At 37.7% G+C, this 15,330-nt stretch overlaps 2 protein-coding genes across 3 annotated transcripts in view; one reads left to right on the forward strand and one right to left on the reverse strand.

Moving 5' to 3' along the window:
- Window positions 1-4,157, reverse strand: part of ENKUR (enkurin, TRPC channel interacting protein) — a 36,871-nt gene extending 32,714 nt beyond the window's left edge. The window contains exon 1 of the mRNA XM_069547477.1: window positions 2,688-4,157. Within this exon, the coding sequence (XP_069403578.1) occupies window positions 2,688-2,773 (86 nt within the window). The 5' untranslated portion in view covers window positions 2,774-4,157. The remainder of the gene's footprint in view (window positions 1-2,687) is intronic.
- THNSL1 (threonine synthase like 1) lies at window positions 3,324-14,481 on the forward strand. Of its 2 annotated transcripts, none has more exons than XM_069547476.1 (3): window positions 3,324-3,389; window positions 9,599-9,765; window positions 10,989-14,481. In XM_069547476.1, exon 3 carries the CDS (start codon window positions 11,037-11,039, stop codon window positions 13,266-13,268), a length of 2,232 nt encoding a protein of 743 aa, XP_069403577.1. In that variant the 5' UTR covers window positions 3,324-3,389; window positions 9,599-9,765; window positions 10,989-11,036; the 3' UTR covers window positions 13,269-14,481. The 2 variants fall into 2 exon arrangements, with proteins under 2 accessions (XP_069403577.1, XP_069403575.1); XM_069547474.1 differs by lacking the exon at window positions 3,324-3,389 and adding an exon at window positions 3,410-3,630.
- The last annotated feature ends 849 nt before the right edge of the window (window positions 14,482-15,330 follow it).

The following is a 15,330-nucleotide window of genomic DNA, read 5'->3' on the forward strand; positions in this document are numbered from 1 at the left end:
AGACTCTACATTTAAGTGACATCACAGTATTTGTCTTTCTCTGACTTAAGAATAATGCTCTCCAAATCCATACATGTTGCTGCAAATGGCAAAATTCCATGCTTTTTTATAAATGAGTAGCAATCCATTGCATGTATGTGTATATACATATACACACATCTTCTTTATCCATTCAGCTATTGATGAACACTGAGCTTGTTTCCATTACACTTTCAACAGTTGCATTTTATTCCATTTTCTAGATGGTTTTATTGTAAAGATCTAGGGGTGACTCAGACAACTGGTCCTACTTTTTAATTTTTATTAGATGTGGGCTATAGATTTTTCTAAAACTAAAGTTGTCATACTCAGTAAACATACCATACTTACTTTCTTGCCAACCGTCATGATATATTTGGTCATATTAAGTCTTTAGATAAACATTTCCATGGCAATTTATTTGAAATCGACCAAAAGTTGGTACAATCTGATGATGTTTCATTGAGTTGTTGTTGTTGTTGTTGTTTTTTATCCTACTCGACTAGATGAACATCTGGTTAACTACTGCTATATGCTTGTTTGTTTTAAAATTTCAGGCCAATATTATTACAGCACTTCTTAGTCGTGTAGAACTTTAGATTGCTCATAGCTCACAGTTCAACTGAAAGAGGGTGTTGTCCTTCATCCCACTTTGATTTCATATATCCATTTTCTAAATTCTCATTTAGCATCTGCATCTCTCATTAGGGTTTTCAATGATGTATGGTTTTATTGTTAACCAACACTTTAATGTTTATCTTTCAGTTCCCCAAGGAGACTGGAATCTCTGAGGTATGCGAGATCAGGTACCATCAATTGTGGTTTCCCCAAGGAATCTGCCTCTTTGTGAAAGCTGAACAATCATCTTCAAGACTTGCAAAGAGCTGCAGTGAACTTTCTTGAAAGTGGGTATATAACTCAGTGATGCAAAGACTCATAGCTTAATATATTTCTTTCTTAGCAAGAATTCTTACTACTACTAAGTGGATTGGGTAAGGGTGATTGTGTTACTGTGAGGGCAATTTGTGTTACAGTGGAGGGAGAGAATTGGATAAAAGTTTTATTATGCTCTGTTTTTTATAAATTAGTGTCTTGCAAGCACATCTTGTCAAATTAAAAACTCTTCTTGGTTGTTGCTGGCAGTGTAGGTTGACTTTACCCTAACACAAAGAGTTCTTTGGCATCACATTTGGATGCCTTCTATTCTTTTCACCATAAGTTAGTTTTTCCTACTTATTTCTTCAGAGTAAACCAAGGAGTTTGAGCTGTCACTGCAACATTACCCAAGGGTGATATTATACATTTGCCAACTAAATAAAGATTTTTCCTATAAAAGTTCTTGAAAAAGCCACCTAGACACAGTAAAGCTTTTTAAATTTACCAATAAACAAAACACCTATTTAATAAACTATCTTAACATTCAAATTCAGGAGTCTATGAAAAACATAATCTGCCAGTGGGTTACAGAGGAGCTTTGAGGAGCTTTTATCTTGTACAATATACAGGAATTTTCGATTAAAACTCCATTCAGCAATAGTTAACTTGAACACTTCTTATAAACTCTGAAACTGTACCAAATCATACTTTGAATTCCTATTTCCAATCTCTACTAGATTTTCAGAAGTTAATGGAAAACAAAATAGGTACTGGTCTGGTTAAAAAAAGATACTCAGGCTTAAAAATGAAGGATCTGTCTACTTGTTGAAGATGTTAGGCACTCCAAGTAATTACTAAAAAAGAAAATTGACAATTAAGATCTGAAAGACCTTAAAGATTATCCAGTTCATGTAATTTGTTTTACAGATCAGAAAACAAATTTTAATAATGTATTTGAGATCACAAAACCAATCAGTTTCAGAGCCTAGTGTTTTGTTTTTAGCCCAGTGCTCTTTCAGTGTAGTTTTGACTTGGAACAAGAAAAAGGAAAAAGGTAAAGCTGCAAAATCCTAGAAGGAATGAGATTTTCCTTATTCTTTACTTTCTTTTGTCCCCAGGTGAGTAACTGACATGTTTACTGTGTGGCACCTTTTTGAAAATTTGGGGAACTAAAGGGGTCCTAACACCTATATAAAAATCTTAACTCTATCACATATTTTGGAGTCGCTGTCAATCCATTCTTCTTCAAAAGAAGACCTTAGGCACTATCTTGTGCATTTGTTTCATCAATCAAAAAAAAGGGAGGCTCAGAAACAAATAGAAATTTATATTTGACAATACTCTTGGGGGGAAATGGGTATTATCTTTCTTTAGAGAAAGCAGTGGTGTAGTCAGAAACAAAACAGTGAATTCCTGAAACAAGATATCAAGTATCCTAACGCAGGATAATAAAATTGTGACTTCTCTTTTTTCAACACTAAGATATTTCAGGCTATGTTGCATACCACATCACACATATACAATTAAATTACAAACAATTACACACGTATGAACAAGAGGCTGACATAAGAAAATGGCCCTCTCACAGCACTGGACCACCCTCTCTCTGAATTATGAGCAGCTAAATATTTATATTTCGCAACTTCTTTAAGAAGCTCTCACCCAAGACTACTTCACTGAGATAAAAATAATGTAATCTTGTTTTGAAAGTCATACGATGCTTACTTAATCCTGAAATGGAACAATTCTTTTCCATTCTTGTTTCAAGTGATAATCGTTGCTTACCCACATACCTAGGAGGCTGTGGAGGCTCCTTCCAGTCACTGGGTATGAGGTTATAAATGCTCTCAGAAGGGCCCGTTGGATCCATGGCCACCATATGAGTACTGAAAACTACTTAGCTTTTTTCTCACTATAGCAATATCTCCATCCCTTTCTTCACAGCTTGTCCTTTCCTCTCCTACCCTCTTGCCTTCTCAAGGAACGAACGTTTCTTTCACGCAATTCCCCCGCGACCTCTTCGAGTCCTCTCTTGGCAAGAAAGTAAACACCCCTTCTACGACTCTGGGCTCGCTTAGCGTTGTTGACGGCACGATTGCCGTGGAAACAGTAACTAGGCAACGAGGATGGTGGCGTTGCAATCTAGTTTTCCAAACTTTCCTTTCGCAAGGGCTCCTTTTCTGTCAAGAGAAGCTCAACGTGAAAACCACAGTTTATATGTACCTTTGGGAGTAAAGGGGTGAAAATTGCGTCCCCTTAAAAATGTCGCTCTTTTCTCTGTGTATTTGGGAAAAAAAGATAAATTCTACCACAGACTGACGGGAAACTGCGCCGCTGTGCAGGCGTCACACAATTCTCTCGTCCACAGGCGTGATCCCTCTGGGGCGGGGCGAGCTACTGAGGCCACGCTGACGCACGTCCGACGTGACGAACAGGACGAGGGAGGGAGGGGCCTAGGATCGAGTGGGTGAGGCGCAGGACAAGTCGCTTACCAGGTACTGGGCAGCTCGGCGGTGGGCGTGGCGCGCGAACGCGGAGGCCAGCCCCTGCGCAGGCGCAGAGGCCGCTGCGCGGGTTGCGGGGAGGTGGACCTCACGAGGCCTGGGACCTGGGCTGTGGGCCATCAGGGGCCGGAGTCTGAGGTGCGGGACTGTGTCCCGAGGCAGCGCTGGCGGCTCCGGAAGCTCTTTCCCATTTCCTTTCCTTTCCCCCCGTCTTCTCAGTGTGATTTCCTTGGTGAGTTATTTGAGGAGAAAGGAAAACTGTAGAATCAGTCCGTTCCCATCGCATGCCCTTTTCCGGTCCGTGTCTTCCCCTGTGCGCTGCTGGGCGGTGACCCCAGCAATCTGTCCGCTCCCGCCTTCCCGGCCGCTTGCGTCCCGCGCTCAGCTGTGCGGCCACCGGTGCGAGCTCTCAGGACCGCTCCCCTCGGCGACCTGTCTCCCTTACTCTCGCGCCTCGCTGCTTCTCCCCCTGTTTACCTCTTTATCGGGCCCCTCCTCTTAGGGGTTGACTTTGTTTTCTAAGCAAGCAGCCTAAACCAGAAGAATCCTTTTAAACGGGCCTTTGAATTTTGTGCTCCTCCCTTTCTTTTTTTCTGGCGTCCCTTTTTGAAAATAGTCTTGGGAGCGGTTTTATTCCGTTTGATCCGTGTGGTCTTCCATGAACCCACTGATTCCCATATTGACTGCTGTAAGACTCTCATTTAGCAGCCTTTGCCATCCAGAGGCTCTGAAAGACATTTTGGCAATATGGTTCTGACCAACCTTACAGAAGCCAGTCTGCCCAAAGGGAATAAGGATGGTTGACGATAAGAGGCCAGGTTTAGGCCTGTCACTGCCAGGGTGCCCGGTGGTGGAGACAAAGCAGCATGGTAGCCTGGTTGACTTAAAAGTTTATTGGCTCTGCCTTCTGAGATGGTCCGTGCTCTGTCTGTGGAGTTTTGTTTCTCACTAAATAAATCCAGTTCTTACTTAAAACAAAGTTTGCCGAATGTGTAGGTGTTTATCATCTTGGGCTCTTGGTGAATTTCAGTAGATAAGAACAAACTTAGTGTTTTCTTATCCAGTTGGTCAGGTTTCTATTTTTTTTTTATCCCAGGCGTTTAACAAACATTTTATTTCAGATGAATGGCGCCTTGGGGTTGATGGTTCTGTTCTTCACATCAGATTTTCTGTTTCCAAAATATTTGTATGTATATGCCACTTTGCCCTTTTCCTTTCCACTTTGAGTATTTCATGGTTTTGGTAATTTTTGCTTAGCTTGTGTAGAGAATAATTCTGTTCTCTATATGTGCTAAGATTTGAACCGGGGACTTGAAATGATAATAGTTAGCCAAATGGACAGTCCTTGGCCAAAGTTTATAACATTTCTAATTAGAAGGAACACTTAAGGACTCTTTATGTTTATCAGTTCCTGAAAGAGTCAATAAGGGCAAAGCATGATTTCTCTAGGTAGTAAGTACTCACTGGCCTCAGCTAGTCTTGACTTTCTGTTGTTACTGAATACAGTAATTTCACTGATGTCAGTATATTTATTATGGTTTAAAAAATACTGAACAGAATTTAAAGTCTCACTGTAGTGTATTTAGTATACAGTCTTAGGGAAGTCGTTAAATCATTTGGAAAGGAACTTTTTTCCCCTTTAGGTATTGGTCTGTAATTCTTGGCTTCTGAAAGCATGTTTACAAAGAATACGTTCCTGATTTTTATAATTCACTCAAAATGGCAGTTCTGTTCAAGGAAATGCTATGTTCAGTATGTCCACAGAGAATTAGTGTTGGTGTGCCATCAAGAGGTAGTGAACCTTTTCTGTAAACGGCTAGATAATAAATATTTTAGGGCTTGGCAGGCCAGATGTATTCTTTTGAAACTACTTAAGCATTCCCATTATAGCTGCAAAACAACCAAAGACAATACTTAAGAAATGGGGAAAAAAGAAATGAATGAGCAAAGTTTTTTTCCCTGTGAAAGGTAATTTACAAAAACAGGGGTGAGCTACATTTGGCCTGGGGGTTATAGTTTGCATAGACACCTTATATGAATGGTTGTGCATACAAATTAGTTGTTGTTTTTTTTTTTTACTAAGGATTTTTTCAGTTTACTTAGATGAGTAAAATGGTCAGAGGTGGGAGTAGAAATAGGACAACTGGGAGGAAAATAAACCCTTTCTAAAGACAGTCTTCACAATATTTTTCTAAGTTATAGAATTACAAAGAGTACTTAATCATTTGAATTAGATATTCAAGACCTTTAAGAGAATATTTAATAGCAAAAGACTAACAACAGAAAAGGCTTAGTTGGCTTTGATTCTAAGATAAAGGCAAAGAAGAGTGGTGAATCTGAAAAATGCTTTGATTTGCCCTGTGATTACCACGTGGCGCTGAAGTGTGGGCCCTCCACTGCGCTGTTTCAGTCAGCTAAGTAACTGGAGGGCTTGTTTAGAGGATTTTTACGTATTAAAAGCAAACCTTCTAACCTTGTGCTGGTTAGTTTATATCCTACTATATTTGCATTTTTTCTTATTACTTATGGGAAAACAACATTGCTGTAAAAATGCAGCAATTTTTAAGAATAATTTAAAACCTTAGAATATCTTTCTTCATAAAATAGTGGACTAGATTTAGTCATTCTTAGAAATTTAAATAGAAATTGTATTAAAACAGGATGACAGGATGACAAGTATAATCATTGCACAAATATTTTCGAAAGTTCATTGAACTGTAGCCAGTTCTTATAGTGAAAGCAAATATTTTAAATGGGTGACAAATGCTAAATCATTTTCACTAAATAGATTTTGAAAGTGTTCCAGAAGTATTGAAAACTAGGTAATTTTATAATGGAATTGGAATTTCCTGGACTATTTTGGAAGTAAAAATTGATGCACTTATAATTTCAATTAATAATCATCTAGGATAAGCATAGGAAAATATCACTGTCAATACTTGGTAAAAGGTAATATGTATTTCTGGTTTAAAAATGTAACTTTGTTAGCATTCTTAGAAAATAATTTAAAAATGTGTTAAAAGTGGTTTCTGTACTTTCTTTCCCTTGAAGTCTATATTCAGTTTTGATCAGCTTGCCATAGTAAAATTGTTAAAATTAATACCTCGAGGTCACACAGTATTTAGTATGGACATGTGGACATTCTGTTTCTGTTTTTTAAAGTTCTTGTTGTGACACTGACACGTCACTACCTTTTCATTTGTCTCTGACAAGGTCTTTTATGTCCAGGAAGTATCTACTGGAACTAGTGGATCAAAAAACTACACTATAAGCGACCAGTAAGAAAACCTGTTTAAAAATTATTAACGTGTAATGGAGTGGTATACATCTTCCATCCCCTGAGGAATTAGAGAGTTTACTAAAATAATTCTGTGTAGAACTTGGCTCTACACCAATTATTTGCAAACATCAATGATTCAGTAAAACCTGAGTACTTTAAGGTCAAGAGATTTGGTCTTTAAGTACTGGTTTTGTTTCTTGACTCTTATGTGATTGACTCTCATTTTAATTTGAAATAGTTCTGTTCTTTGGCTGAAGAAAAATTGCCTATTCATGACCCCCTTTACTGAAAAACATATTAGAAAATAAGTAAATGAAAAACACCTTATAATATGGCTTTGGATCATAAAGGAACATGATTTGCAGTCGGTCCTCACTTTTCACAAGTTCTCTATTTGTGAATTCTACTTGCTAAAATGTATTTATAACCCCAAACTAATGCTTACAACACTTCTGCAGTCACTCATGGCCACATGCACAGTGGTGAAAAATTTCAGTCATGAGATATGCATGTTTCAAGTTGGGGTCAAGTAAGGTGATACTCTGCCTTCTTGTTTCAGCTCCTACTATAAACAAGGGTCTTTTTTGAATTCTATTTAAGGGCCACATTTTTTGCATTTTTGTGCTTCCGGTAGCTGGTTTTGTTTAAAATGGCCCCCAAGCAGAGGGCTGAAGTGCTTCCTTGTGTTCCTAAGGCAGTGAGGCCACCATGTGCCTTACAGAGAAAATGTGTGCATTAGATAAGTTTTCTTCAGGCATGTGTTAAAGTCTGAGTTCAGCGGTAATGAATCATTATGTATATATTAAATAAGATGCCTTTGGGCAGAAACACACATAAAACATTATGTATTGATCAGTTGGCAAAAATATTGCAACCAGAGGCTCACAAGAACCTAGGAACAGTGTTTCTCCCAGAAGCAGTGGTTCAGTGTTCACTAATTCGTATTCATGGTGACTTCATAGACTTAACTACCATGAATAATGAGAACTGACTCTATTACCTCTTAAGTAAAAATTCAGTTTCCAGATAAAAGTTATATGCCATGGGCATTATTCCATGTTCTCTTGCTGTTTGGTTGGCCTACAGTGGATGTTGAAACCCTAAAATTAGTTTGTGGCTGAATGTTACAAAACAAAATTTAGTATGTAACTTCTTTAATTTTCTTTAAAATGATAATATTTGTTACATGTTAGAGCACTTTATAAGCTAGTGTCAGGAAGATTTTTATGGTGAAATAATATTGATACTGAATTGATAAATTGAACTGTCACAATTTTCTACTTTGAATTCGTATAAAACAAAGAAGAGTAAGGTTACAAAGGATAAGGTGAAGTTAACATGCGTTAACGCTTGTTAGTCTTTTGCTTTTAATGGAGTCGGCGTTGTAGCAACCAACCTAAAATGGAAAAGATCAGATAAAAAGTTTAGTGTCTATAAAAACAAACCAGCTACTCAGGTAATACACAATTATTACCAATACAGATATCAGAAATTTCTGCATTGGGAACTAAAAATGATGATACTCTGTGGTACTATAAGTAAAAGCTATCTGAATAGGAGGTTAAGCAGGCTGCTTAATATAGTGTCCTCAAAATAATTAGTGTTAAAGAATAGAACCAGAATAAAAGTAGTTTAATAAAAGAAATTGCTGATGGGGTTCAAGTGTACAGTTCTCCGACCCTTTGTTTACTTCAGGGAAAGGATTAACCTGTGCCCAAGGTGATGGCACCCCATTCCAGTACTCTTGCCTGGAAAATCCCATGGACAGAGGAGCCTGGTAGGCTGCAGTCCAGGGGGTCTCGAAGAGTTGGACACGACTGAGTGACTTCCCTTTCACTTTTCACTTTCATGCATTGGAGAAGGAAATGGCAACCCACTCCAGTGTTCTTGCCTGGAGAATCCCAGGGACGGAGGAGCCTGGTGGGCTGCCATCTATGGGGTCACACAGAGTCGGACACGACTCAAGTGACTTAGCAGCAGCAACATTGATGAGTGCCCCTTGTTTTCTCTGAAGGTTTATAAACAAGGGCTTCCCTGGTGGCTCAGATGGTAAAGAATCCACCTCCAATGCAAGAGACCTGGGTTCAATCCCTGGGTCAGGAAATTCCCCTGGAGAAGGGAACGGCTACCCACTCTTTAATATTCTTCCCTGAAGAATTCCATGGACAGAGGAGCCTGGTGGGCTACAGTCCATAGAGTTGCAAAAAGCCAGACACAACTGAGTGACTAACACAGACTAACACTAGCCCCTTATTTTCTCTGAAGGTTTATAAATAAACCAAACTATGGGGGGAAAAAAAAAAAAAGCCTAGTTTTGTGTCTAGATATTCTGATTCAATTTATATGTTTTTAGTCTTTTATCACTGAGTGACAGTGGTTAATATTATTATATAAATGAATATTCTTATGTGCCTATCACCATGCTATATGCTTTGAATTTATTATAAATCATTTAAATAGCCAAGAGGTACCCATGTGTGGCAGATACTTTATTTGCACTTTTTATAGTCAATATTACATCCAAATCATGATTCAGATGGATAAACAATCTAAAAGAATAATTCAGATACTTATTTCATACTTTTCAGTCCACTGATTTCTTTCCATCTGATCACTGAACGTTCAGTTAAATCATTAAAATTTTAAGTGTCATTGTGTAAACTTACATTTATCATTTTGTTATAGTATCTTGTATATTGCTTGATGGCAGAAATCCAGTACTGTTTAGTAAAATCTTATCGTAAGATACACATATTGGAAAATAGTATCTTAATCTTTCAATAATAGCTTTAGGGAACCATGGTCAGTTTATTTTTCTGTACTTAAAAAATTCCAATTGGACATTTTAACAATAGACTATATATGGAATTTTATGATATGGTATACAGTTATGATTAACTTCAAATTTTTTCCATTATAGACTCCACTTTTTGCAAAGACTGAGTGTGCCTCAGCATCCACAAACTCTTCACCTCACATTGGTTCCTGTGTGTTTTCCGTTTGCAAGTCAGTGGGAGTTAAGCATATACCAGCTGAAAAGCCAAATAAGGAAATGCATCCCTTCTCCCAGCAGTTCTAAGTTAACTTGTAAGTTAAATTCAGTGTAAGCTGAAAATGGTTTAAATGTTTTATCAGAGAACACAGCTGGAGTAGCATGGATGATCGGAGTAGTAAATAACGGAAGGATTTCAGAACATGTCTAAACACACCATCTAACGTTTTAATAGTTGCCTATTGGTTGTACCACAGAATATATGAAAAGTCTTACTACATGCCTGTAAAGTTACTCTAATCACTTTAAATAAATATCGTAGCAGTTATTAAATTCTACTTTACATATGACTAAACGTCTCACCTGTCTGGCACACATTTGGTGTTATAATGGTGAGTGTATTTCCAAAGACAGGGATCTGATCAGTAGGGGGAATTACAGAGCTTCTCCAGATGGCAGCATGAGTTTGTCCTCTTATCAATGGAAACATTCCTGAGGGTTTTTTTGCTGTCACTCTGGAGTCTGGGATTTGAGTTGTGTCTCCACTGGTGATGTTTATAGTTAGAAATGAAAGTGATGGTCCGAGTCAGAGAAAGTTATAGATCTGTAGCCTTTGAGTTTGTTGTCAATTATCCATTTTTCTTAAACATTTACATAATGTTATATCTTTCACTAACTTTTTTTTAAGCTAGTGAAAAACGTAAGCATGATTTTTAACAGTATGCATGTAAAAGGCATGTAAGAAAGAAAAGGTCATACCTTTGATCTATGGTTTGGAAAATTCTTTAGCATTGAATAAGCAGATATTTTATTCTGGTTTCTTGTTGTGAATTCTTTGACTAAGAAATTTATGAGTAACATGATAGTCTATCAACATGTTCATATAACTAACGAGAAATATAGAGACTATTCAGCTTTTTGAATTGCAAGTATATAGCATCCCAACTCCAAGTAATCCTTATTTACTTGGGTTACAAACCATGAGACAATTTTCATTATAGGAAAAGAAATAGTAATTTGATTTAGTATCTTTCTTAAAATATCTATGATACAACATTCTCGGAATAAAGTTTCTTTTGCTCATAGTTACAAATTGTTAAAGTTTTGATTACTCACTGTCTTGAGACTTGAAAAGATTACTAAAAAGATAATATATAATATGAGAATTTAGGTTTGGATACTTTTTTAATGCCATATAAAATTCAGAAGAATTTTAAGTTTATGTACTGTGGGCATGATTCTACTTAATCCTATTGGTATGTTAAGCCCACTGAAATTAGTAACCAAATGTCTTTCTTTGTCTTTATGTTTTGAAAAGAGCCAAAGCCAGTTTTTCTGTTGGCTTGGACAGCAAAGTGAAAAGAGAATGCTCCACTTTAAGCGATGTCAGCATCTGAAACAGATAACTCAGAAATGCTTGTCTCGCATCCATGTGAAAACAGATAAACATCCACAGCTATTTCTTTCAAGAACCTTTGCGCTTGCGGAATTAAGGAAATCATGGCATTCCATCTACTCTCTTGTTGGAGACAAAAATATTATCCTGATGGGACCTCCCGGTGCTGGGAAAACAACAGTAGGCAGAATAATAGGCCAGAAACTGGGTTGTTGTGTCATCGATGTGGATGATGATATCCTTGAAAAAACCTGGAATATGAGTGTGTCTGAAAAATTGCAGGATGTTGGTAATGAGCAATTTTTAGAAGAGGAAGGAAAAGCCGTGTTAAACTTCTCTGCATCTGGAAGTGTGATTTCCCTTACTGGGTCCAACCCAATGCATGATGCTAGCATGTGGCATCTAAAGAAAAATGGAATAATTGTTTATCTGGATGTGCCTCTACTAGATATAGTCAGTCGTCTAAAATTAATGAAAATAGATAGGATTGTAGGTCAGAATTCTGGAACCTCTATGAAAGACTTACTTAAATTTAGAAGACAGTACTATAAGAAGTGGTACGATACTCGTGTTTTTTGTGAAAGTGGGGCTTCCCCGGAAGAGGTAGCCAACAAAGTGCTGAGTGCAGTTAAAAGATACCAAGATGTGGATTCAGAAACATTCATTTCCACAAGACACATTTGGCCTAAAGACTGTGAACAGAAAGTTCCAACAAAATTCTTTAGTGAAGCTGTGATTGAGGGGTTAGCTTCTGACGGTGGACTTTTTGTTCCTGAGAAGGAGTTTCCAAAGTTAAACTGTGGGGAGTGGAAAAGCCTGGTAGGAGCAACATACATAGAAAGAGCACAGATACTTCTGGAAAAATGTATACATCCTGCTGACATACCTGCTGCCAGGCTGGGAGAGATGATTGAAACTGCTTATGGGGAAAACTTTGCCTGCTCAAAAATCGCCCCTGTCAGGCACCTGTCAGGCAACCAGTTCATCCTGGAGTTGTTTCATGGACCAACGGGATCATTTAAAGATCTGTCTTTACAGCTCATGCCCCATCTTTTTGCACACTGTATTCCACCAAGTTGCAATTTTATGATACTTGTAGCCACCTCAGGAGACACTGGAAGTGCAGTCTTAAATGGCTTTAGTCGTCTTAATAAGAATGACAAGCAGAGAATAGCTGTGGCCACATTTTTTCCTGAAGACGGAGTCAGTGATTTTCAAAAAGCACAAATAATTGGCAGTCAGAATGAAAATGGATGGGCAGTAGGTGTCAAGTCAGATTTTGATTTCTGCCAGACATCTATAAAAAGAATTTTTCAAGATTCTGATTTTACTGGCTTTCTTGCTGTGGAATATGGAACCGTCTTAAGTTCAGCTAACTCCATAAACTGGGGCCGACTGCTTCCCCAAGTAGTTTATCATGCTTCTGCATACCTTGATCTCGTTAGCCAAGGATTTATTTCTTTTGGAAGCCCAGTTGATGTGTGTATTCCCACAGGAAACTTTGGTAACATTTTAGCAGCAGTGTATGCCAAAACCATGGGAGTCCCTATTCGAAAATTTATCTGTGCTTCTAATCAGAACCATGTTTTGACTGATTTTATAAAAACAGGACATTATGATATAAGGGAAAGAAAACTAGCAAAGACCTTTTCACCAGCAATCGATATCCTCAAATCTTCAAACCTGGAACGACATTTACACCTGATGGCTAATAAAGATGGACAGTTAATGAGAAGACTGTTTAATCAATTAGAAGAGGAGCATCACTTCCAGATAGAGAAGATCCTAGTTGAGAAACTTCAGCAGGATTTCGTGGCTGACTGGTGCTCCGAGGGAGAGTGCCTGGCAGCTATTCACTCCACCTACAACACTTCGGGGTACATTTTGGACCCACATACTGCTGTTGCGAAAGTAGTTGCAGACAGAATGCAAGACAAAACTTGCCCAGTGATTGTATCCTCTACAGCTCATTACTCCAAGTTTGCACCTGCTATCATGCAGGCTTTAAAGATCAGAGAAATCAACCAGACTTCATCAAGTCAAGTTTACTTACTAAGTTCATACAATGCCTTACCTCCACCACATGAGGCTTTATTAGAGAGAACAAAACAGCAAGAGAAGATAGAGCACCAGGTATGTGCAGCTGATGTGAATGTCCTGAAGAATTACGTGGAAAAACTTGCACAAAATCAATTCATATGAAAGTTTTCTGAGTAAAAGAAAAAAAATTCTGGTGAAAAGCATGCAGTAATAAATCACAAAAGTTGATTTTGAGTACAAGTAACATTTTGTTTTTTATGCAAATATGTCTGTCTGTATATAGATCTGTTATCTTTTGGAATTTCAATAGCCTCATCTCTAGGTCTGTCCATTGTCCCTACACATGCTTCTTGGATCCTTAATCTAGAAGTGACAGAAAGTAGCATAACGTATGGACCTTTGGGCTGTGTTCTGTACCCATGTGGGATATATTGGTTTCTCTTCCCTCATCCCCACTTTTAAATGGACCAAAATGTCTGGTACTCTATCTGACACTTAAAATATTTCAGCATAGTTGTTACATAGTATATCTGTAACCATTATTAGTTGTTTATTGACTAGAAAGATAATTTACACTCCAATGGTTAACTTATTTAGAAGTAGTAAGCTCATCTATTAAGAAATGGCTGGCATTTTTGACTCTCTTCAAATTCCATTTTGGACTATAATTAATTAAGTGGATCCTATACCATCCGGATTAGATATGTGTTCCAGCCTTCACTCCCCTTGGGATGTGTATAGTTAAGGTGATGTAGTTTGCAAATCAAAACACAAGATTTAAATCTAGGATGTGATCATCAACAGAACTACCTAGTAGTAGATACAGAAATAAAATCACATATCTGTTTCAAGAGAAAAGCTTTCCAAAATTCAGAGTATTTGAATAGTCTTAAGTATGGTTATAGTTATAGCAGTTTTCTTATATTATTTGGACTTCATTCCTATATAATTTGTCTATTGTCTTTTTTCTCAGTGAACATTGTCTTTTTTGGCAGCTAAAACCACATGCAATTGATTCACATATTTAGTGTTTCCTTCTTTGTAGTAACAATGCATTATAATCATGGTTTACATTTGTGAATTTCTTGGATGTTTTATTTCTGAATTAAAAGATTTGTCACTGAAAGGACCTGCTAGTGTAATGGACTACTCTCAACCACAAGATGGCATTCCTAACATAATTTGTCTTTGCTGATAATACTCTGCTTCATTTTCTGGGAGAACTCCCTCCATAAAGAAACATATTGCAGGTTGTCAAGAAAAAAATTGTAAAAGTTTAATGAGCAGAAATGATTTGTTTAAAAATTTAAAAAATTAAACCAACTATGGTAACTTTGGATCTCCAGCTTCTAAAAAGTACATTCTAAAACCAAAATTTGAAAACCAAGAAACAGAAAATAATGGAGGATTCAAAGTTCACTTACTCATGTATGTCTTAGTTATTTTATCATTTGCTTTTAAGGATAAGTGTTTCAATAACCAGTATGTTTAGAAAATACATGTAAATTTTCCTGTGTGTATGAGAATGCACTATTTTTCTGAAAGTGGGAGGGACAGTTTTGTTTGTTTTTAAAAGACATGAGTTATGCCCACGAGACTATAGTGAAGGAGACAACGTGTAAAATTGAATCAGGTTCAACATAGAAGAGTTACTGCAAGACAGTTCATGAGTAAGTAAAAAGTAAAGGATACAGTCAAGAGCTGTCGGATTACCATGGCCCAATTAGAAAAGGTGTCGCAGAAGACACAGAAGCTGCTGGGAGTCGTGAAGGATGGCAAGATTTTCTAGGTGAAAAGGAAGGGGAAGTACATTCTAGGTAGACAAGGGAAATAGGTACAGTGAGTTGTTCAAGAGAGCACATGCCTTTATCTCCAGTTTGTTTGTTCTCTTATTTCATGCTTTCCCTTTTTCTCAATACCAAGTCTAGCCCTTCCCTCTCAGCTAATGACCTTGCCTCAGTCAAGAGGAAGTAAGCCATCAGTGAAGACATGGCTTCCTGTCACCAAGTGTCTAAATCTGCTGTACTGTTTTCTCCTCACCTGCTCCCCCTGGATTGGATTGGGTGATATTCCTTCAGGTGTGTCTCGGCTTCTGTTCCTGTCGGAATACTCCCGTCACTTGCTTCATCCGCTTTCTCCTCTAGTGCTGCTTCAGCTTCTCCCTTCTGACGGGACCTGCCTTTCTATACCATTCAGGTGCTCTCTTTTCACATCATAAAAAGTA

This window comes from Ovis canadensis, chromosome 13 (assembly GCF_042477335.2).
Source record: "Ovis canadensis isolate MfBH-ARS-UI-01 breed Bighorn chromosome 13, ARS-UI_OviCan_v2, whole genome shotgun sequence".
In the NCBI taxonomy this organism is placed as follows: domain Eukaryota; kingdom Metazoa; phylum Chordata; class Mammalia; order Artiodactyla; family Bovidae; genus Ovis; species Ovis canadensis.